Source organism: Sorex fumeus, unplaced genomic scaffold (genome assembly GCF_029834395.1).
Source record: "Sorex fumeus unplaced genomic scaffold, SorFum_2.1 ptg000265l, whole genome shotgun sequence".
In the NCBI taxonomy this organism is placed as follows: domain Eukaryota; kingdom Metazoa; phylum Chordata; class Mammalia; order Eulipotyphla; family Soricidae; genus Sorex; species Sorex fumeus.
The window spans coordinates 11,418,653-11,443,495 of record NW_026606322.1 but is presented as its reverse complement, the minus strand read 5'-3'; the positions used below and the strand labels follow the sequence as shown (position 1 = coordinate 11,443,495).

Below are 24,843 nucleotides of genomic sequence, written 5' to 3'. Positions count from 1 at the left end.
CCCTCCGGAAGCGGAAGACGGCGCGCGCCTGCGCAATGGGACCGAGCTCCGCTTTTTTTTTTTTTTTTTTTTTTTTGGTCTGTCACGTTACTGGGCTTTGGGTTCCGGAATTGGAGGCGCCACCGCAGAGGCTTTTCTCTCTTCCCCGCCCGCCGTGGGCTCCCCGCTTCTGGGCCCTAGCAGCGCTAAACAGTTCCTGTGTGTCCAGTCTTTAATATGTGCGCTCCGCCGCTAGACGCGCTTCTCCGGGACCGAGGTAACCGCGCCCAGCGGGCAGAGTTGCGCGTGCGCGTACGAGGGGTGGGCGCGCCGGATGGGAGCCGCACTGCGCATGTGCGCCGCGGGGGCTTTCCCAGATGCTGGAAGGGCACCCCCGGGGCAGGGAGCCTCCAGTGTGGGATTGCGCCCGCTAGGACACTGGGTGCTGGCTTTCCAAGCCCATTTTAACAGCACCTCCCAGCATCTTCCCTGCACTGGGACGATGATGGGGCTTTGGGCGATTTATCTACCCGGCCTGAGAGTTTAGTGTGCTCGGGGTTCCAGAACAGGGACATTGAGTCTATTGGCTTTCAGGGTCCTTCACATTTCCAACGGCGATTTATGAAAAGGCCTCGGTGGGGGTTCAGATAGTTTCATCTTGATCGTTCTTCAAAATTTCCCAGTTAGCTTTTCCTGTGGTGGGGGACTGCTAGGAGAAGAGAAATACAGATCAGAAATTATCTTCTGCATCACAGTTGCAGAGGACAAAGTGAAAAGATTTCTTCTAAGAATTCTGCAGTGCTAAATATCAGTGGTTCTTTTGTTGCTTTTGCCAGGACATAAAATCTGGCCCTGCCTCTTTTCAAAAAAAAAAAAAAATCCGTAGAGACCCGCCTCTTCAAATTTTGCCTCTCATTCCATTTAGCCATAGGCTGTCTTGTATTCGCCAACTGCCCAACAGCCGTAGTTTTGGGTTAGCCATAATCGAATTATATATGCATACTCTTTTTTTTTCTTTGCAAATCAGTGCTTTATCTATCTGCGTGGGTTGCTTACAAAAATCTTCTTTTTAAGGTAATTAAAAAAACCACGAAATGGAAAACAAGCACTGTGGCCATCCTCTGTCCTGCTCCAATTCAACCATGTATACATTGCTGTTAGGGATAATATTCATTGCTTTGAGCTCAAGTCGCATTCTTCTGGTAAAATACTCAGCCAATGAAGGTAAGTTGAGACTTGAAATATGTAGAGAGCTCTTTCATCTACTCACACATTATCTCTGTTGTCTTTGGCTTCATAAGAACAAAATGACGGTAATACTCTTTGAAGTTCTCTGTTTCATGTGCCTACTTAAATTGGATGCTATTTAAATTGTGCCAGTTAGTTGGATGCTTTAATACTCATTCCTTAGCAAGGGAAAAAAAAAATGTTGATGCTCTGAAATTTGAGTCAGTCAAGTACAAGGTTTGAGCCAAGCCTTTACCAGATTATTACAACCTTGACTGTTGCTTCAGTCAAGCAATGTTGACCGATATTGCTGAACCTGTAGCAATCTGTATAATTATAAGTTATTTTAAAATAAGTAGGAAGATGTATTTGATTACTGGGCAATTGCGATGTACTATTTTAACTACCATATTAATGGGATAGTAAGATTACCAGTTTAGGTAAATATGTGATAAAGGTATCTCTATTTAAACAGTAGACATCTGGGATCAGCATTTTTCTATCAGCTTTATAGGGAAACTTGCACTTGTTATTGAAGACATAAAGGCATGATATTGTGACCCTTAATATTTGATTGGAGATAGAGAGGTGTTTACGTCTCTAACTCGTTAAATATCTACTAGGCAATAGGCTAAGTATGAGTAGCAGGCTTAAAGGCCTTAACATGTTAAATTTCTTCTCAAGAACTCATAGTTTATTAGGAGATACATATAAGTACATCATTAAAATACAGGATTAGTACCAAAAATAGCTTAAAGTAAAAAGTGATTATATTCTGTCTAAAGGATGATGTGGAGCCAAAAGGGATTGAGGGGCATTTTCCCGTTAAGGTGACAATATATTCATAAGATAGGAAAGAATATTATTACTATGGAATCTTTATTTTAAAAGTACAGACATTGGGGCTGGAGAGATAGCACAGCGGGTAGTGCGTTTGCCTTGCACATGGCCGACCCGAGTTCGATTCCCAGCATCCCATATGGTCCCCTGAGCACCTCCAGGAGTAACTCCTGAGTGCAGAGCCAGGAGTAACCCCTGTGCATTGCCAGGTGTGACCCAAAAAATAAATACATTAAAAACATGGATGTTACATGAGATAATGTTTAAAGTTTTAGAGAAAGAAGGAATGTTTGGCCAGAGAGGAAAGTAACAATCACATCATTAAATATTTTATGTCATGCTATAGAGCTGGAGATTATTCTCTAGGTGCTAGACTCTGGGAGATAAGATACACTTATGGATTAGGAATAAGAGGGCAAAGTGAGGAAGAACTATTGTATTAAATGGATGAAGATGAAATATTGGATAGTTCAGAGGTTTCTGATTACAAGCACTGAATTGACTGATGAGCTTCTCAGTTGAAGTGGCAACAGTAGAAGGGAGGAGCATGTTGGTAAGAATTCGGAGTTACATAGTTTGAGCTGCGTTCAGGAGCTGTTTTTGCTCACTGCACATCAGACATGAAGGAAATGCTTATAGTTGTCTTAGTTAATGTTGCTGAATATGGACTTGAATGCTTTAGTATTAAATTGAAACTGTTAACCCTAAGAACAGAGAGACGTATGCAGAATGAGAAAATAAGAGCCAAACACAGAATTCCTATGTTACAGCATTCAGCTTTCATGTTGACACTAAGAGGGGCATTACAGAGATGAGAGAATTAAATTACATGACTCATAGGTAGGAGCAAGTTTGAAACTAAGAATTGCAATGTCATATTAATGATTAAAATATATCCTTTGAATCTGTAATCAGAAGGTACTGGATGATCTCAGAGATGTAATTTGAACACAGTGGGGATCAAAACCAGGTGGGGCCAAAAGCTGAATGTCAAGTGGGTAGAATGGAGACCACGAAGGCTGACACAGTATCAGGAAGAGAAGCGTACAGAAAGTCCAGGGTTCACCAGCAATTCAAGGCCAGCCATACCTTCGGACAGTCCAAGGGTCTGAGAATGAAAAGCCCTGCATACCCGGACCACTCAGGCAGTGGGAGGGCCTCTAGTGCCACACCCAGCAGTGTGGGAGCCTCCAGGACTCTCTACCCAGCAATGCTCCAGGGACCATGTAGTGCCACAAATCCAGCCTAGGTTGGATCCATGCTAGGCAAATACTCTGACTGCTGTGCTGGTGGCTCCTGGCCACTGATGGAGAAAGTTTAACTGGCAACTATTTAAATTCAGATGAGCATTTATTGAGTGCCTGCTTAGTGCAGAACACTCTTGATGTCCAGATATATGAAGCTGACTATTATGGTTCCTTAAAGCACTCATATTCTAAGGGTTAAATATACACATTTGAAATAATGGATATTTGTATTGCGTTGCTAGTATGTGAAAAATTTTGTTAGGTATATGGATATAATGCAGTTATCAGAGATGAAAAAGAATTGGCTATACTTACTTTGAGATGGTTAGGGGAAACCACGGCATAGAGGAAAAGGGTATTCTGGGTAGAAAGAATGACAAGTGAACATTTTCCTCTGCAATTGGCCAGTTTTTATATGAAATGTAATGATAAAGGGAAACAAGTCCATTTCAAATAGGAAGAAAGTGAATATTTTAAAACAAGACATGATGAAGTTGGTTTGTCCTTGCCAAATTATAGAGTAAGTTGTTTGTAATCATTTAGAAAAGACAGTTTACAACGTAGATCAAGGCGTGCTTGCCACACCTCATTTCTTAGTTCAATTAACCTGTAAGTTGGGACATAGCTTTTGAACTTGTCAATGGGTTTGGATGTGTCAGAGTTAGAATTTTCTTTATTCTTTAAGATAGAGCCAGAACCACGGACCAGTTGTCTGTTGCTTTTAACCCAATACATGGATGTTTACTGGAATGCTAAATATTTTCTGTGTATGCCATGCATGCCATGTGTGCCATAGTATGAAACAGATAAGATTACTTTAAGAAAACATCCCAGAAAAGAGTTTACTATGATTCGGCTGGAACAATAGTGCAGATGGTAAGGCATTTACCTTGCATACGGCCGATCCTGGTTCAAAACCTGGTTTCCCTGCATACCGCCAAGAGTGATTCCTGAGTGCAGAACCAGGAGTAACCCCTGAGCATCACTGGGTGTGACTTAAGACATACATATGTACGTACATACATACATACAATAAGTTTAATCTTGATTTTAGCAGGGCAAACAAGTCCCACAAGAAAAACTGTAGACTGGATATTAATTCATCTAGGGTAACTCGTCTAGGGTAATTCATCTAGGGTATGGGTATTTGTTGAATTGGGCTCTAAGTGCTAACAAATTTCAAAGGCAATTTCATGCCGTAACACAGAGCATTCTTTGCCCGTAGCCCTAACCTCCTCAGTGTCTACATATCAGCAACTTGGATAAAAACTTGAGGGGCATTTTATCGAATCAAGGATAGTAAAATGCTAAAACAATAAGAACTGCTGTAATACCAGATGAATTAATTAATAAACCCAAAAGAGCAAAGCCAACAGGATAACATTAAATATGTGTGTTAAAATATAGCTTCTAAGTTTTAAAATATCTGTAAGTTATTAACTGTGTGAGCATTATTTGGAATAAAATTAATCATTAAAAACCATTTCTGTTATGTTTCAGAAAACAAATATGATTATCTTCCAACTACTGTCAACGTGTGCTCAGAACTGGTAAAACTAGTTTTCTGTGTACTTGTGTCATTCTGGGTTATAAAGAGAGGTGAGTTGAAATGGTACTTGTTAATACTGATTGAGCCCCAACATTTAAATTTGGAAGGATCATTTTATATCATGTAGCCTAACCCATTAATTTAGATGTGGGAACACTAAGATGGCAGAATGATCATCATGGCTTGCTAGTGGAGAAATAGACTGACAAAGAAGGTATTCTCCAGGAGTGATCCCTGAGCACAGAGACAGGAGTAAAACTAAGTACTGCTCAGTGTGGCCAAAAAAACAATCAAAAAAGAAAATATTCCCCAGTGCTGGCAATGAGGATAGAGCCTGAACTCTTAATTCAAACTTCTGACATTCTGTCCATTACTCTTCCTCTTGCGGTGGGTAACACAGGCAGATAATTTTTATTCAGGTTCTAGATTTTCAAAATCACTGCTATTTGACTTGCTATGTAGTATGTTGCAAGAGCAGTTCCCATTTCGTACAGTTGAGTCAGCATAGTGTCTTCAGAGACAAACTCTATTCTGGGTCAGATTATTTTAATTTCTCCGAGTTCCAGTTTCATGATTTATCAAAAAAGGGATACTATTTCTTCCTCAAATATCTAGCTGTTTGTGACTCATAATTTTCCATCTCAGTTCCAACTTATACTGAGCCTTTGTGCCCTGTTAGAGTGTTAAAACACTCGCCCAGGACCAGGAAAATGATTTTTATAATTGAAGTGTTCAGCCTATGCTAAGATTCTAGTTAATGGAATACGCTTTTCTTTTAATGTAATTTATCATAGGTGAGATAACTGGGTTGCAGTGTTTATATTGATACATTTGAATAGTCCAAGTCCAGGAGGTTGGCTTTGTTTATATACCGCACATGAATTAGATCTTGCAGCATGTGTCTTCCCTGTAATTGTGCTTAGCATAATCTCCTGTAATTCCATTTAAGTTTTAGCAGTAGGCAAGAATGTGTTTCTTCTCAAAGCTGAGTAGTATTCCATTGTGTGTTTATACCACACATTTTTATCCATCACCTATCATTGAGTGTTGGGTTGTTTTCATATCATGGCTATTGTAAACAGCACTGTAGTGAACATGAGTTTGCACATCTCTTTTCAGATTGATGTTTTGGTGTTGCCAAGTATTGGAATTGCTGGGTCATGTGGGGTTCTATATTAATTTTTTTTGAGAGTTTTCCATACTATTTTCTTCAAAGACTGCACCAGATAACAGGAAATATGTTTTTTAAATCACAAAATCCATGAATTGTTTTAATGCTTAATTCCAATTTTATCATTTTAGTGTATACTGTGTGTTTATAGTACTTCCCTAAGTTTTTTTAAACCTGAAAAAGGATACTAACTCATAAGTCTGAAACTCACTAGAAACTATTAGTTTCTCTACTTCTATATGTATAAATTTTTACCTAGTATCTCTTTCCAGATTCCCAGGGCACGGGAAAAGTTCCAACGTAAATTCCAGATTAGTTTTTTCCTACTTATTTTCACTTGTGTATTCTCCCTTTGCTTTTGGATCTCATAATATTAACGAAAACAGTTAGTGAATTCTGAATAGCTTGAAATGATATTTCTAAATATTCTTACCAGAATTAAGAAATTATTTTTTCTACAAGTATTGTCAGTGATGGGTCATGGTGTGGATTAAAGAAAGTAACGAAATGCCATATCTTTGATTTCTAAAAACTAAGAGGCACTTACGGAAACACATTTATAAAGTCTCTTAAAAATTTAGTAATCAAATATAGTTTGCTTTCTCTAAGTCTGGGTATTCTCACTAATGCCATTGATTGCTGGATTTCTGTCTTTAGGAGATCATAAAAGCAGAAGATTGAAATGGGCTTCAGGGAAAGAGTTCTCTAATTTCATGAAGTGGTCCATTCCTGCCTTCCTTTATTTCCTGGATAATTTAATTGTCTTCTACGTCCTTTCCTATCTTCAGCCAGTAAGTAAATATCAGAGAAAAAAAATATTAAGAGGTCTGGGGGAATAGTTCAGGGGTCAGAGACTCGTAGCACGATAAAATTTGGCCTATCTCGATTTGCCAAGTATCATTCAGAGTGGTCCCACGCCCCCTAAGCACTTCTTGAGAGACCTCTCAAAAATTTAATTAAATTTAAAATAAATTTTAAAAAGAAAATCACACTGGGAAAATGCAGAGAGATGTGTCACAGAACTAATCAGGTTCTTTTGCTTTGTTGTTAGTTTCTCGTTGTCCTCCCTGATTGTTTGTCCAGAATCTACTGAACACCGAATTAGCAATCTGTTGGCAGACAGACATTCACCCTGTTAAAGATACTATACTGTATTGACCACCCAGGATAGGCGACAGGATGGGTAGAACTCATTGAGAAATTGATCTTGAGCCATCTCGTTATGTAGAACTTTAATGTCTGCCTACTTTTTTCCTGAGCCATCCTATGGTCACAAACATCTAATAATAACATCAAGTACCTCCCAGCAGACTTCCAAGATTAACGAGAAAATTTTGTATTCAGTGTCCCCCTCTCTTTTTCACACATGCTTTAAAATAGCTTGTATTTTATTTTTCTGTTAATCTTAGCATTTAACCAATAGCTTCTAGAAAAACGATAGAGTTTGTAACCTCCCAACCTCTAAGTGCTAATTATAACTGGTATATTAGTGTTATTTTTCAGCTCTCCTGCATCCCGTAGAGAGCCATTAATTATCAGGATTAAAATTTGTGCTCTGCTTTTTTCATGGTACTCCATTGTGTCTGTACATTTTCTCAAATTTTGGGTTTTAGAATAGGTGAAAAGGAGGTGTGAATTGAACTCTGCAATAGAAAAAAAAAAGTTTGATCCTTTACCATGCTTTGAAACCATGTGACTGAGTAAGTCCCAGCTGTTTTAAATTTTAGTTGCCTGTTCATAAAATGATACCAGGCCAACTTAAAATCAGGACTATAGGCCAGGTAACCACCTGAACGTTCAGCACCGTGATCCCTAGCAATAGTACCTAGAATGTTACCTCTACTGATTTATTACATCCACTTTGTTTTCTCAGGTCCGAAAATTTCTATGCCCAGTTCACATTGAGTACATATTGCTTATATTTTATTTGTTTCCAGCAGAATTATTTCAAAAGACAAACCTTCCCTACATCCCCAATATGAAAGAATAATTGCATTTTTTAATTTCTTGTCCAGCTTCTTGCTTAGCTCTTCCTTCCTGATTGTGTCCAACTGCAGATATTACAAAATAAGTCACATGGCATATTCAGTATTTGCTGTGTCTAAGTCTAATTGAAAAGAATCCAACAGAGATAGCATGACAGTTTGGACACGAAGAGCTCAGATGTTTGTATTTTTTGTTTTTTCCTCAGTGGAGTTTTCGAAGCTCATCAGACCAACCAGGCTGGTGAGTGATGAGCATTTGCACAGCCTTTACTGTTTTTGACCAGGGCTACCACTTCCTCACTCCCGTGGCCACTTAGTATTGTCCATTCCTTCACTCTTCTAGAGGTTCACAACATTTGTCCACAGAGAACATTGAAAAATCCTGTAAAATTTTGACTCCCATAAAAACTTAATTGGAAGAAGGTGTTATATTCTTGGAATTATTCTAGCTTTGTTGTTTTTGCTCTTCTGTTCTTGTTTTGGTTTGGGGAACACACCTTTTGGTATTCTGGCTACTCACAGTATGGTGCTTGAGGGACTGAAAAACAACTTTCATAAACATTGACATGTATCTAAATATTTAGAATGTGAGTGAAAGAATTGTCAAATTTGTTTGATATTGTCACTCAGTTGAAGTGGGAAAATTGATTCAATTCTTAGAGTAGAAAAGATATTTAAAAATCTGTGTCTCAATTTCCTTAATGTGTAAGTGGACCTAACAGTACCTATCTTCTCTCAGTAGAAGCAGTATGCAAAATTAATAAAGCACCTTGAGAGCTTGAAAAAGAACACTTAATAAGCATGATAATCTTATTCCTAGAACTAAACCTTTAGAGTTCATACATAGGATTCCAGATCTTCACCTATAGATGACTTAACACAGGCATATGCTGAATTTCAAAATATTTTCAGGTCTGTATATAGTAATTGGATTGCATCTATATGAATTTAACAAGCAACTGAAAAGGAATTGAATCCGTTAGTAAAATCGCTTCCTTAATACTCTCTCATTTTTGACTAAATTTTTTTTAACCAAGGCAAACCACCAAGCTGGGAAGTTTCTGAGGTCAGTACTAGCTTTGGATTGTCACTCTATATTCTCTTTCTTTCTAGGCCATGGCTGTTATCTTCTCAAATTTTGGCATAATAACAACAGCTCTTCTATTCAGGATAGTGCTGAAGTAAGTAACTTGCTCGAAAGAATTACCATATCTAAAAACGACACTGCCTTTATTCAGGTGGTATACCCAAAGCACTGAACCTTTTGAATCCAAGACCAAGATTTTGCTGCTAATTGGCTCTGTGTTTTAGACAGGTTGTTTGACCCATCTGTATCGCAGTTCCAGTGCCGACCTGTTTGATCCTTGGCAATTTGATACACGAATGTTTTCTTAGCATCTTAAAAGCATAATTGAGTTATACATTAGTATTTTAATTTTTAGTACCACGTTTTCAAAATTTAGCAAAAGGCCACAAAGGTGGGGCGGGGTGGCGGGGGATAGGAGGGCTACTGGGATCATTGGTGGTGGAGAATGGGCACTGGTGGAGGGATGGGTACTCGAGCATTGTATAACTGAAACCCAAGCACAAAAGTTTGTAAGTCTACAACTCTACCTCATGGTGTTTCACTAATAAAAAAAAAAGTTGGAATAAACAGAAAAAAAACATAAAATAAGACTAAAAATGAAAAAAAAATTAATTTATAAGAATTTTCTTTAAAATTATTTTTATGCAGATATATGTGTATTTATCTATGAGGCAACATTTGTTTGCCAGAATATAAATTGTCTTTTGTCTTAAATATTAAATAACTATACCTTTCAGTACAAATACACCAGAACCATATTTTTCTCCTTCACAGAATTTTCTCAGAAATTAACTTTTAATTTTTCAAAGTGACTTTCATGTTAATTTTAAAGATTGATAGGTTTTTGGAATAGCAATCTTTCTGGTTGCAAGTATTTTCAAAATTCCTAGATAAAATGAAGAACATGTTGCAAAAGAAATTTTAGCGTACTCTTGGTGCACACCAAGAAACAAGAAATTAAGAAGAGGAAATAAATGTGAAAAAAAACCCCAACCATAACACATTTTACTTTATTTAATAAAGTATTTAATTTTTTTTTTACTTTATTATTATAGTCAAATACTCTTCCACTGAGCTATACCGCCACACTTGACAGTGCTACAGTGCTGCTTTATTATTATCATCATTACTAGGTAATAAATGCGTTAAGGACCTCAGAGTCCATGCTATCCTTGAGTTAGGACATATGTTTTGCAGTAGTACCTACTGAAAATATTTACTAATGTGAGATAAATCTGTGTATTTGAAATTCTTACATCAAAACCAAAAAAATATTTCTATGAGAAAATTTAGAGGAATTCAAAAAGATGAAGGAAGACATTAAAAAAAGTTTTTTTAAAAGACCCCTGAAAATGGAAAGACTGGTGACAGCATTTTGAAAAACTATTATTCTTATTAATTATGTTGATTAGAGTCCATTATCTTCCATCAAAGTTTTGCAATTCAAAGCTCAAGTAACAAATAATCAAACATGTTATAAACTAATTGGTTCCCTTCTAGCATGTAGTAATCTTTTAAAAATATCCTAGAGGAGGTCAAAGAGATAATACGTAGGTAGGGTGCTTGTCATGCATGCTGCTGACCCTTAGTTCAAAGCCCAGCACCACATCTAGTCCTTTGAGTCCCGCCAGGAGTGATGCACTGAGTGCAGAGGCAGGAACCTGTAAGTACACTGGGTATGCACCCAAAACAAAAACACAAAAAGAGTGTGGGCCAGTCTCTGTGGTGTGAGATAATATCTCATTGTTGTTTTGATCTGCATCTCCCTGATGATTAGTGATGTAGAGCATTTTCTCATGTGGCTTTTTGCCATTTGGATTTGTTCTTTGAGAAAGTTTCTGTTCATTTCATCGCCCCATTTTTTGATGGTGTTGGATGTTTTCTTCTCATGAGTTCAACCAGTGCTTTGTAAATCCTTGATATCAACACCTTATCGGATGGGTATTGGGTGAATATCCTTTCCCATTCTGTAGACTGTCTTTTTATTTTGGTCACTGTTTCTTTTGGAGGCTGGAGCGATAGCACAGCAGTAGGGCGTTTTCCTTGCATGCAGCCAATATGCCGACCCGAGTTTGATTCCTCCGTCCCTCTTGGAGAGCCCGGCAAGCTACCGAGAGTATCTCGCCCGCACAGCAAAGTCTGGCAAGCTACCCGTGACATATTTGATACGCCAAACACAGTAACAAGAAGTCTCATGATGGAGACGTTACTGGGCCCACTCAAGCAAATAGATGAACAACAGGAGGACCGTGACCGTGACCATTTCTTTTGAGGTGCAGAAGCTTCTTAGTTTAAGATAGTCTCATTTATTATCTCTTTTTTTTACTTGCTTGGTCAGTGGTGTGTCATCTTTGAAGATACCATTAGCCTCAATGTTGTGGAGGGTTTTTCCAGTCTTGTCATCAGTGTACCTTATGGATTCGGGTCTGCTGTTGAGGTCTTTAATCCATTTTTATCTTACTTTTGTATATGGTGTTAGGTAGAGATCTGAGCCCACTTTTTTGCATGTAGCTGTCCTGTTTTGCTAGCATAATTTATTAAAGAGGCTTTCCTTGGGGCTGAAGCTATAGCACCGCGGGTAGGGCATTTGCCTTGCATGCAGCCAACCCGGGTTTGATTCCCAGCATCCCATATGGTCCCCTGAGCACCGTCAGGGGTAATTCCTGAGTGCAGAACCAGGGGTAACCCCTGTGCATCGCCAGGTATGACCCAAAAAGCAAAAAAAAAAAAAAAAAGGCTTTCCTTGCTCCACTTCACTTTTCTTGCTCCCTTATCAAAGATTAGATGATCATATGTTTGGGGGGAGATGTCAGTATATTCAACCCTGTTCCCTTGATTGCAGCTCTGCCTTTTTTCCAGTACCGTGCTGTTTTAATTATTACTGCTTTGTAGTAGAGTTGAGGTTGGGGAGGTTGATTCTTCCCATTTTTTTTTCCTAAGAATTACTTTAGCTGTTCATGGGAGCTTATTGTTCCATATGAATTTCAGGAGTGTTTGCTCCATTTCTTTGAAGAATGTCATGGGTATCCTTCTAGGGATCGCATTGAACTTATACAATGCTTTGGGGAGTATTGCCATTTTGACAATGTTATCATGACTAGGGGTGTCTTTCCATTTCCTCATGTCCTCTTTTATTTCCTAAAATAGTATTTTGTAGTTTTCTTTGTACAGGTCTTTTACGTCTTTAGTTAAGCTGATTCCTAGGTACTCGAATTTCTGGGGCACAGTTGTGAACGGGATTTTTTTTTATGTCAAAAACATGTTCTTCTCTTTCACTGTTTGCGTATAGGAAAGCCATGGACTTTTGGGCATTGATTTTATAGCCTATAGTTTTACTATATGAGTCTGTTGTTTCTAGGAGTTTCTTGGTAGAGGTTTTAGGGTTCTCTAAGTATAGAATCATATCATCTGCGAATAACGAGAACTTGATTTCTTCCTTTCCTACCTGAATGCCTTTAATATCTTTTTCTTGCCTAACCACTATTGCAAGTACTTCCAGTATTATATTGAACAGCAGTGGAGAGAATGGACATCCTTGTCTCGTCCCTGATCTTAGGGGGAAGGCTCTCAGTTTTTCCCCATTGAGGATGACACTTGTCATAGGCTTGTGGTAGATGGCTTAGACTACATTAAGAAAAGTCCCCTCTATACCCATTTTCATCATAAACAAGTGCTGAATCTTGTCAAATGCGTTCTCTGCATCTATTGATATGATCGTATGGTTTTTATCTTTTGTTGATATGATGGATTATGTTGATATTTTTGTGAATGTTAAACCATTCTTGCATCCCTGGGATGAATCCCACTCGGTCATGGTGTATGATCTTTTTGATGAGTTATTGAATTCTGTTTGCTAGTATTTTGTTGAGAATCTTCGCATCTGTGTTCATCAGGGATATTGGCTTGTAGTTTTCTTTTCTTGTGGTGTCTTTGTTTCCTTTTGGTGTTAGAGAGATTTGAGCTTCATAGAAACTGCTTGGGAGAGCTTCTGTTTCTTCAGTTTCCTGGAAAAGCTTGAGAAGACCTAGCAATAGGTCCACTTTAAATATTTGGAAAAATTCACTAATGAATCCATCTGGACCTGGGCTTTTGTTTTTGGGAAGACTTTTGATTACAGTTTCAATTTCCTTGATATTTATAGAACTATTCAGGTATTCTGGATCTTCTGATTCAGTCTTGGGAGATTATAGGAATGCAGGAATTTATCCGTTTCTTCTAGGTTCTCTTGTTTTATGACGTACAGACTTTCAGAGTAATCTCTGATGATTTTTTGAATTTCCTGATTCGGTTGAGGTGTGCTTTGTGGCCCAACACATTTTTTTATTCTGGAATATGTTCTGGAAAAGAATGTGTAATTCTCTATTTGGGGGGGGGTATAAAGTTCTGTATAAATCTCTGAGCCCTCTGTCTTCTATTTCTTCCTTCAGAGCCATTATTTCCTTGCTGAGTTTCAGTCTTCTTGATCTTTCCAGGGGTGATAAGGTGGAGTTGAGGTCTCCAACTACTATTGTGTTGCTTGCAATGTTCTTAAGGTCTGTTAGCAGTTTTTGTAGGTATTTGACTGGTCCTCATTGGGTGCGTATACGTTTAGGAGTGTGATTTCTTCCTGCTGTACATATCCCTTGGTTAATAAAAAATGGCCTTCACTGTTTCTTCTAATCTTTTTCAACCTGAAATCTTCGTTGTCCGATACTAGTAAGGGCACTCCAGCTTTTTTGAGGGGGTTGTTTGCTTGCAGGGTTTGTTTTCCATCCTTTGACTTTGAGTCTGTGTTTGTTCTGATTGTTCAGATATATTTCTTATAGGCAGTAGAATTTGGGTTCTGTTTCTGAATCCATTTTGCCATCCTGTCTCTTAATTGGTGAATTTAGACCATTGATGTTGAGAGAAATTATTGTTATGGGGTTTTGTGTCATCTTCCTGTAATGATTTGTTCTGCTTCTAGGGGGTTGTCATGTCTTACAGTAACTTCTTTATTCCTTCTTTTAGGTTTGGATTTTAGTCTATGAAGTTTGTAAGCTGTTGTTTATCCACAAAATAGTGTATAGTTCCTTCGAGTTTGAGTGAGAGTTTAGCCGGATAAAGTATTTAAAGTATTCTTGGTGAAGCCTGCATTTCAGTGAGTTTTTTCGCTATATCCCGTCATTGCCTTTGGGCTTGGAGGGTTTTCTCTGATAGGTCTGCTGTGAGTCTAAGGGGTGCTCTTTTGTATGTGATTTCCTTCTGTGACCTTGCTGCTTGCAGTATTGTGTCTCTACCCGTGGCATCCATCATTCTAACTATGATATGTCTTGGAGTGTTTTTGTTAGGGTCTCTTATAGGTGACCAGATTTGGGCGCCTTGAATCTGGATGCCTGCATTGTGCAGCTCTGAGAACTTTTCAGCAATGATTTCTTTAACCATGGTTTTTTCACTGGGATTATTTTCCTGACCTTCTGGTACTCCAATGATTCTAATGTTGTTCCTCTTCAATCAGCCCCTAGGACTCTGATTCGCTCTAGAGCTATTTTGAGGTCTCTTGCCTTTGTTGTTGTCTGTAGGCTTTCTGCAGCTCATCTTCCAGCTCATTGATTCTGTCTTCAGCTATAACCATTCTGTTGTTGAGGACACACTCTGAGTTTTTTATTTCATCTACCGAATCCTTTGTTCGTGACATTTCTGTGTGTAGATTTCCAATTTCTGCTCTCATTTTTTCCTGTATTTTCTCGATTGTTTCTTTCATGTCCTCCTTTAATTTACTGGATATCTGTGTCACTGTTTCTTTGAGTTCATTGAACAGCTTCATTACTTCATATCTGAATTCTTTATCATAGAGTTCCCTTATGTGGGTAATACCTGTTGAAGCTTCTGGACTCTTTTCATTGTCCTCTCCTCGTCCTGGGTATTTGCGTTGTTTCTTCATGTTGTGGTGGTTGTATGGAGACTGAGATGTTAAACGAGATTGCTGGGTCTGGATAATTTACCTGCGTCCAGGTGAGAGTCTGCAGGCCCAAAAATAGGCCATGCCCACTTCTGTAGAGGCCCCGCCCACTGTGGGTACCTGGTGAGTGTGGGGGGTACAGACCTGGGAGAGGATGAAAACGAGGCGCAGCGTTGTGGATGAACAGGAGGGCCTCAGGGATGGTGGGCGGCCCAGGGTCCCAGAGGACGCCTGAGGTGTGTGCGCAGGGGAGACGGAGTCCTGGGTTCAAGTGTTCACTGACCTGGGAGAGGATGAAAACCAGTTGCAGCATTGGGGACGAACAGGAAGGGGCTCAGGGATGATGGGCGGCCCAGGGTCCCAGAGGACGCCTGGAGCGTGTGCGCTGGGGAGGTGGAGTCCCGGGTTCAAGTGTTCACTGACCTGGGAGAGGATGAAAACTGGGAGCAGCATTGGGGACAAACAGGAAGGGGCTCAGGGATGGTGGGCAGCCCCTAGAAATTCATCTTATTCATTCCCTAATCATTAAATTAACTCACTGTACCTATTTTGAAGATAGTTTTTATCTTATTCTGTGGCTACTCAGCAGTGCTCAGGGCTTACTCCTGGCTCTGCGCTTAGAGATCGTTCCTGGCAAGCGCAGGGGCCTGCCTTCTGTACTTTTTCCAGCCCAAGCACTTTTGATCTTGTGAGTGATTTTCCTTTAAGTTTCCAAACATTTATCTTTGTTTCCATAAAGATAGCAACACTTTCATTTTACTCATAGCTTATCATTTTATGTAATCATTAAAATAAAGTCTCTGCCCCCGCGCCTCGGTGTTCCTTCCCGGAGTCCCTTGGAGGGGAGCGGGTTGAGCTTTCCTCCCCGCCCCGGCCAGGGCTACGGCAGCCGGAGACCTCCAGGACCAGCCACCACCATGCTGAGACCACTCTCCGCACACCTGAAGGTACTGGCAGAGGGACAAAGCCACGCGGGTTCCGGGGCCGAGACCTCCAAGCCTACTCGAATTGGAGTCGAGCATCTTCCACCCAGATCCTCCAAATTCCAGTAGGCGGGGGTCACACCCACCACCTGGCCCCCTGGCGCCGTGTAATCCCATCAGCGGCCAAGACTCAGAGACTATAAAATCCAGATCCCGGACGAGAGCAGTGCAGTCTCTGCCCCCGCGCCTCGGTGTTCCTTCCCGGGAGTCCCTTGGAGGGGAGCGGGTTGAGCTTTCCTCCCCGCCCCGGCCAGGGCTACGGCAGCCGGAGACCTCCAGGACCAGCCACCACCATGCTGAGACCACTCTCCGCACACCTGAAGGTACTGGCAGAGGGACAAAGCCACGCGGGTTCCGGGGCCGAGACCTCCAACCCTACTCGAATTGGAGTCGAGCATCTTCCACCCAGATCCTCCAAATTCCAGTAGGCGGGGGTCACACCCACCACCTGGCCCCCTGGCGCCGTGTAATCCCATCAGCGGCCAAGACTCAGAGACTATAAAATCCAGATCCCGGAACCGCCCGGCCGCATTCGCGGCCGCGCGACATCTTATTATCTCATTCCTACTTTGGACAAACTTGCAGGCTGTCGAATGTAGCCTGCCCACAGGGCAGAGTCTGGCAAACTCCCCGTGGCCTACCAAATATGCCAAATACCAGTAACAATGATGGGTCTCATTCTCCTAAAGAGCCCTGAATATAATCTCAGGGCTAGGATTAAAGAGACGTTACTGGGGCCTGCTCGAGGCAATCGACGATTAACAGGATGATGAAATGAAATGAAAATGAAATTAAAATCTATCATCACATAACGAGGTCACCTGGCGAGAACATGCAAAAGTGCAGTGACCGCAAGCAGTTCATTTGAAGCCAAGACCCTCAGCCTTCAGAGCAGAGCATTAGTTTTATTGGGACAGTAGAGAGCGGTTACCTCAGCTAATGCTGTATTGACTAAACTGAGGAACAAACTCGTCTTGTTTTATAAGTCATCATTTTGATTTTTGTTTTTTTGTGGGGTTGCCACACCCAGCAACGCTCAGGGTTTGCTCCTGGCTCTATACTTAGGTCACTCTTGCAAGTACTTCAAGGAATCATTTGTGGTACTGGGGATCTGAACCTAGGTCAGCAGTATGCAAGGCAAGCCCCTTAACTTCTGTACTTCTCGGGTCCTTATAAGGCATCATTTGAAAGAACGTAGATCTTCAGGGTAAATTCATTAAGCATTATTTTCTTTGCTGAAAATCTACCAGTTCAGGGGCTGGAGTGATAGCACAGCGGGAAGGACGTTTGCCTTGCACGCGGCAGACCTGGGTTCGATTCCCAGCATCCCTTATGGTCCCCTGAGCACCGCCAAGAGTAATTCCTGAGTGCATGAGCCAGAAGTAACCCCTGTGCAAAGCCGGGTGTGACCCAAAAAGAGAAAAAAAAAATCTACCAGTTGAGTCTAATTCTTAATAAAATAGGATGCCCTTTTTTCGTTTCTTTCATGTTTCCATTTAATTTGTTTTATGTCACTTCATATGTACCATCTGTGCCTTCAGAATTTTACATGATTCATATCCTAGCATAGACTAGTATCAGATCTGGTTATTTGAAAGCATACACACAGGAATACTTAATAACATACTGCTATCTAGTGCATTTTGACAGTTTCAATACATGAAGTTCTGTAAAGCATTGATGAAATTAAATATACATGCATAAGACACACGTATGTGTATCTGATTTATGCACATGTGTTTTATATATGTGTATATATATGCACATATACATGTACATATAACTGAATTATATCTTAGGAGTGTGGGTCTAGAGGAAGACATACAAAACCATAGCTCAATGACTGGAGAGATAGTGCAGTGGGTAGGGTGCTTACCTTGCACATGGCTAATCCAGGTTTGATTCCTGGCACCTCATCTGGTCCCCTGAGCCACACCAGGAGAGATGCTCAGTGCAGAGCTAGGAGTAAGCCCTGAGCACACATAGGTGTGGCCCCAAAACAACATAGACCAAAAAAAAAAAAAAATAGAAAATCTCTTTCTGAAATTTCATAAATACATGCCCACTTAACCTCAAGAGCCGTAGTTCTAAACAGGTTCATCATTTAAAATAGGATTTGCCTCACAGTGATTCAATAAAAAAAAAAAAAAAAAAAACAGCATTTTCCTTAAGCATGGTATGTGCTCAATAAATATAATGACGCAAAAATTCTTAAAACTTCTGGTTCTCATCTGCTGCTTTACACTCTGTCTATACTTATGTTATTCTCTTTTCTTGGTGTCCCTCTTCATGTGGCTGATATAACTTAAAGGTTTTATTCTCTCCAGTGATCGCCACCTTCTTTCCTTAGTCATCCTGGTACATTTTTTATTGCCTGGGTATATCATTAATAATCTTTTCACATCTTAAATTTCAATTTGATTTTTTATCTTTCCGCTCAGATGTCATTTCCTCATTAAAGCATTGCTGATTCCTTTTAGAGATAAGTGTTCTTTTCTTTTCAGGGAATCCCACTTGTTTCATGTGTCATTCGTCACATATTCTGTCATCATCATTTAGATTCATGACTTTTTCTCTATTAAAGAATGATCCTTAGGATGGAGATCAGGTCATCTTTACCTACCCAGGGTGTTTCATATATAGTTGCTGTTTAGTGAAATGTCTGTGAAACTAAATGAATCTGCAAAAAGAATGATAAGGCATAATGGCTGTATTTCATAAGCTTTCTGCTGGGCAGACTAAATACTTAAAGCACTTTGAGGACTATATTAGCTGAAATACTCACTGTGTTTTTGCCTTGCCTTCTAAATGTTAACTGTATAAAACTTTATGATAATAAGGCCACTGATCTGGGAGTTAGCTTCCTCTGTAAATATTTTTTTTCATTGTGTATGCATTTGAAGAGTTGGGGATACTTTAAGGTTCTGGGGAATGTGGGGAGAGTCAGGAAATCTCCTATGTAGATAATCTGGTGAGTGCTTCGAATATCTGTAGAATTCTGAAGCTCATCACATTATTTCTAGTTCCTCAAATTAAGCCTGGGAGTCCCTGCATAAACTTATTTTGGAGCAGGATAGAATTTATCAACAGGGGCTGGAGCGATAGCAATAGTGGGTAGAGCATTTGCCTTGCATGCAGCAGACCCGTGTTCGATTCCCAGCATCCCATATGATCCCCCAAGTACCGCCAGGAGTAATTCCTGAGTGCAGATCCAGGAGTAACCCCTGTGTATCACTGGGTGTGACCAAACAGAAAAAAAAAGGTTATCAACTCAGGAGGTAGAGTGGAGGCGTAGGATGCTGGGACAGTGGAAAAAAGCAGCAGACACTGGTGGAATGTGTGGCACTGGGACATCTTAAGCATGAAATCCTACTGGTAACAGTATTATTGTACATCAAAGTGCCTAAAATTGAAAAGTAAATCAGTCTACAATGAAGAAGATGACAGAAAGGGCTTAAGGTAGTTAACCTTCACGAATCACGACGGTAACCCTTACTCAACAAATACTCACCTGCGTCTTAAGCTTTCTGTGTAGCATAATAAAGTAGTGGCGTTGGGAGGAAACAGCATTAAAATGTTGCTTTTCATCTTTCCACAGGAGGCATCTGACCTGGATACAGTGGGCTTCCCTCCTGGTTCTGTTTTTATCTATTGTGGCCCTCACTACTGGGACTAAAACTTCACAGCATAACCTGGCAGGACATGGATTTCACCACGATGCCTTATTCAGCCCCTCCAATTCCTGCCTTATTTACCAGAGTGAGTGTCCCAGCAAAGACAATTGCACAGCAAAGGAGTGGACTTTCTCTGAAGCTAGGTGGAACTCCACAGCCAGGGTTTTCAGTCACATTCGCCTTGGTCTGGGCCATGTTCTTATTATTGTTCAGTGTTTTATTTCTTCAATGGCCAACATCTATAGTGAGAAGATACTGAAGGAAGGGAGCCAGCTCAGTGAAAGCATCTTCATACAGAACAGCAAACTCTATTTCTTCGGCGTTCTTTTTAATGGGCTGACTCTGGGCCTTCAGAGCAGTAACCGGGATCAGATTAAGAACTGCGGATTCTTTTACGGCCACAATGCGTTTTCAGTAGCCCTTATATTTGTAACTGCATTCCAGGGCCTCTCGGTGGCTTTCATTCTAAAGTTTCTGGATAATATGTTCCATGTGTTGATGGCCCAGATTACCACTGTCATCATCACCACAGTGTCTGTTCTAGTCTTTGATTTCAGACCCTCCCTGGATTTTTTCTTAGAAGCCCCATCAGTTCTTCTTTCCATATTTATTTATAATGCCAGCAAGATTCAAGATTTGGAATATGCACCTAAGCAAGAGAGGATTCGAGATTTAAGTGACCGTCTTTGGGAACGCTCCAGTGGGGTAAGTTTATGAAGATACTGCTTTTTGCCTATTTTCCTCTAAAGGACAAGTAAATCCTAATTTATTAAAGGCTGTAGCTCTTTGACTTGAAAAATCATTCAGTGAATAGTCCTTAGACTCCATATATATGCCAGGGATAGATACGAGTCTCCTTAATTTAAGAATAAAGATACAGAGAGGCTATCTATATTCAAGAGAGGTAAGAAAGAATTCATACTGCACCCTTGATATCTGGTACTTAATCTGTTTCCTTGTATACTCCACCATGGTTGGGGAAATAAATCTCATATTCCTAAGAAAAGCAGATCTTCTACGTAAGTAATTCCTACTAAAAAATAAGTACCATGAATCCTTTCTCTGTATACAAACAGTTGACAGGAGGATTTTGTTTAAGAACATTTCCAAAAGAAGTTATGCAAGTTAAAAAAATTCTATGAAATATTTAAGCCTTTGTTCTATTGTTTTTTTCTAATCATTTTAGAAGGGGTTGCTTATCATGTTATTACCAAATCAATAATGAATGATCTTTTAGAGATTCTTTCGAGTAATGATTTAGCTGTATATTTAAATGAAAGATGAAAGAGACTCATATATAAAATTTAAGTTTATTGTTTTATTGACCACACCAAATATTTCACCCGATGAATCTTTTACTGGGAAAATTATTGCTCATTCCCTGCTCCCCGCCATGACAATGCTCCGGGTTGCCACCCTCAAATGCCTCCTCCGGCTTCTGACCGACCATGAACCCAGAGGCACACATACCAATCTCGGAACCCAGGGGCTTCTGGCAGTAATCCCTCTAGGTTTATTACTAAAATATTAGCATTCCAAATTCGCGTGGCCGCTATTGTGGCCACACAACATCATATGCACTTCATAATCAACATTAGAAAGCAAATTTTCTAATGATGTCTTTGTGGCAGGTCTGAATGTTGGGGAAAATTCGAAATAACAATGGTGGGTCTTTTGTCTTAATATTGAATGTGATCAAAGTAGAGAGAGAGAGTAAAGAGGAAATCTGCCACACAGGTGGGGGTGGGTGGGTGGGTGGGAGGGTGGGTGTACTGGTGTTCTTGGTGGTGGAAAATGTGCACTGGTGAAGGGACAGGTGTTTGATCATTGTATGACCAACCGAGACTTGAACTGAAAGGCTTCGTTACTGTTCTCACTGTGATTCAACAAATAAATAAAATACATATATATGAAAAAAGAAAGAAAATTATTGCTTATTCCATTTAATGTATTATGAAATCTATCACATCTATCGCTGGAGCGATAGCACAGCCGGTAGGGCGTTCTCCTTACAAGCGGCCAACATGGCCGACCCGAGTTCGATTCCTCCGCCCCTCTCGGAGAGCCCGGCAAGCTACCGAGAGTATTCGATATGCCAGACACAGTAACAACAAAGTCTCCAATGGAGACGTTACTGGGCCCGCTTGAGCAAATCGACGATCAACGGGAGGGCCTTTACCTTTACCTTTATCACATATTAGTGGTTCTTGGCTGAAGGCCCTTCAATGGTAACGCTCCTGACGTGATAATATAGTAGATTAAGATGAAAAATACTAGAAACGTGGGTCCCTGGTGTCCTAACTTTAGGGTCTAGATTCAGGCATCTTATGTTCTTTTTCAGTTATCTTACAATACTTGCCCCACATTGTAGGTTTAGAAAAAAATTAGTTTAGATTAAAAGACCTACTTTATACCTAGTTTATACTAATATATATATATATGCATATATATATGTATATATATATATAAAACAGTTTATACCTAGCTTAATCAGTTTCGATTAAAAATCTTAGTTTTAAAAAAATAAAGATTAAAGTACCCGTTTAGACCAGCAGGGGGTGCTCTTTACTTTGCTCATGTTGCTTTGAAAATCAGTTACTGAGGTGCTTCAATTTTTCATTATCTCATATATAAAAAATTAACTCTCAAAGGATCGGTTAAACACATTAAGTTTATAGTTTAATAAGTAAATTGTGATTTTTGAATTTTCTCCCTAGTTATTCAAAATGTTACATTTAGTTTTCCTTTAGTTCATCAGTGATTTCATGTTTCCTTCTAGGATGGAGAGGAACTGGAAAGACTTACCAAATCCAAGAGTGATATTGAGTCAGATGAAGATGCTTTCTAATTGGTACCAAATAGTTGGCAGTTCTCACAAACCTTATCTTCATATTTTCAGCATGTAGAATGTTTAACTTTTCATTCTGTTAAACCAAGAACATTCCTGATGCATGATATTCTCTGTTTATGGCTAACTCCTCCCTAATGCTTCATTCAGGACTTAGAGTACCTAATGACTAAAAAGTTCTTAAGACTCTGACAGTAGGAACTAATAGTATGGAGATTGCTTTCATAAATTGTTATTCGATGCATGGACAGGATATGCTTGCAAGTTATTTGTTTTCTACCATGAAGCTTGAAATAGTCACGTACCCTACAAGATACAAATAGCAGTTTGCCAGTATTCATGCTTATGTGCTTTTGCTCTGCATGCTAAAATGTTCCCTTTTTTACCTTTGTAAATGTCATACCATTTGCCCCTTGAATTTTAAGGCTCTAAATGTGCTCAATTTATGAGGGCTGGAGTGATAGCACAGTGGGTAGGGCATTTGCCTTGCTTGTGGTCGACCCGGGTTTGATTCCCAGCATCCCATATGGTCCTCCGAGCACCGCCAGAAGTAATTCCGAGTGCATGAACTAGGAGTAACCCCTGAGCATTGCCGGGTGTGACCCAAAAAGAGAAAAAAAAACTCAATTTATGATTAAAACATAATAAAACTCTAAAATATTTAGTTGATAGGTGTGAATAATCTGCTTTATAATATTGATTTGAGGTTTTGTAAAATAATCTGCTAAAATTTTTTGCAAAAACATTTTTCATAAGCAAATTCTTGGAATCTTAATTTTTGGTATTCATAGGGAACTTGATTTATAAAATTACCTTTTGATATTTTTTCACACAAATAAATTTCATTGTTGGTGAAAATTGGTTCTAAATCAACCCAGTTAACACTTTATTTTTTCAATTTTCATTATTTGGACTAGTAAACCACAACCAGCAGTGGTCAGAGCTTACTCCTGGCAGTGCTTAGGGGATCATTTGTGGTGCTGGGAATTGAGCCGGGGTTGGCTACATGCAAAGCCATTGCCTTAACCCCTGTATTGCCTGGCTGTTACTTGTATTTTCAAATCTCTTAAGCCATAGGGGGACTTTTTCCTCTTCAATTTGACCTCATTAGTCTTAGTTATTATATTTTGAAAAGTGAATAGAGCCATTTCATTTTATTGATGATCGTTACATATATTTCGTCCTATCTGGACACTGACTTCAGAACTATACCAGACTGTCAGCAAGACAAATGCCTGATTTTCTTCTGAAGGGTCAACTGGGGCACAAATGACTTTCACGAAATAGTATTCTGTATACAGAAGGCCAGTAATAAGTAAAGCACTTTATAGTAATATGTCACATACCAGTTGTTTGGTATATAATTCATTGGATCACCATGAGTTACAACATTGTTCATGAATGGGTTTCTAACACCATCCTCTCACCAGTGTACGTTTCCTACCACCAATGTCCCCGGTTTCCCTCCCTCCACTCCACCCCTCATAAGATGACCATGTGTATCATGTTGGTACTTTTCAGGCCCTTTTTGCTGGTAGCCAACCAGTTGACTATGAATAGAAAAGTGTGGTGATAATTTGCAAAATGAGAAAAGAGGGTCAGAGCTGGCTTTCACCTGTGTTTACAGATCAGAACTCTGTAAATGTGAGCTTTAAGGTGTCGTTCTCATGCAGTCAGTACATTTCTCCTTTTCTTTAATTTTTATCAGATCCACGTAAGCTGATAGTATTTATGTAATATATCTGTAATATCCAGAATATTGTGACTGGTAAGATTTGGTAAAAATTATAAATAAAATGATGATTAAACCTATATCTTGTTTCTGAATCACTCTTGTGTGAGAAGGGATGCAAATACTTTTCATTTCAAAATCTGCCAGACAGTTTTTAAAACTTTCTCTTTCAGTAGGCCTTAAATTATGAAAATAGCAAAACTCTTCCACTTACAGTCATTTCTATCAATGTGTTGTGAAACAGAAAGGTGTTACATCATTATAGCAATTTTAACAATCAGGGAAATCAAGTATAAAAGGACTTCATTTTAGAAAATACAGAGTATAAAAAAATCTTTTGAGACAGATACGATTACAACAGTATCACTTGCAAGTGTGTAGCCTACAGAATTTATTAAATAGCAAATTTCACTTGCTATTTATATTCTTATTTACAGCCACATATCTTTTACCCTCCTTTCCTAAAGTATCTGTTGCCCATTGTACGGTTCACTTGTGTTAATCGTGACAGAAACAGATGAATAGCTGAAACCAAAATGTGAAATTCAGATGTGGCTAACGAACGATTTTGTGAGCATCAATATTTTATAGAAGTTTAAGT

General features: G+C 39.5%; 1 protein-coding gene across 1 annotated transcript; it reads left to right on the top strand.

Annotated features, from left to right (window-relative positions):
- The first annotated feature begins 153 nt into the window (after window positions 1-153).
- On the top strand, window positions 154-24,295 carry SLC35A5 (solute carrier family 35 member A5). The gene is made up of 7 exons (XM_056109256.1): window positions 154-256; window positions 1,054-1,203; window positions 4,794-4,892; window positions 6,671-6,804; window positions 9,112-9,179; window positions 19,587-20,367; window positions 22,442-24,295. The coding sequence occupies exons 2-7, from the start codon at window positions 1,074-1,076 to the stop codon at window positions 22,508-22,510; spliced, it is 1,281 nt and encodes a 426-aa protein (XP_055965231.1). The 5' UTR covers window positions 154-256; window positions 1,054-1,073; the 3' UTR covers window positions 22,511-24,295.
- Window positions 24,296-24,843: the final 548 nt, after the last annotated feature.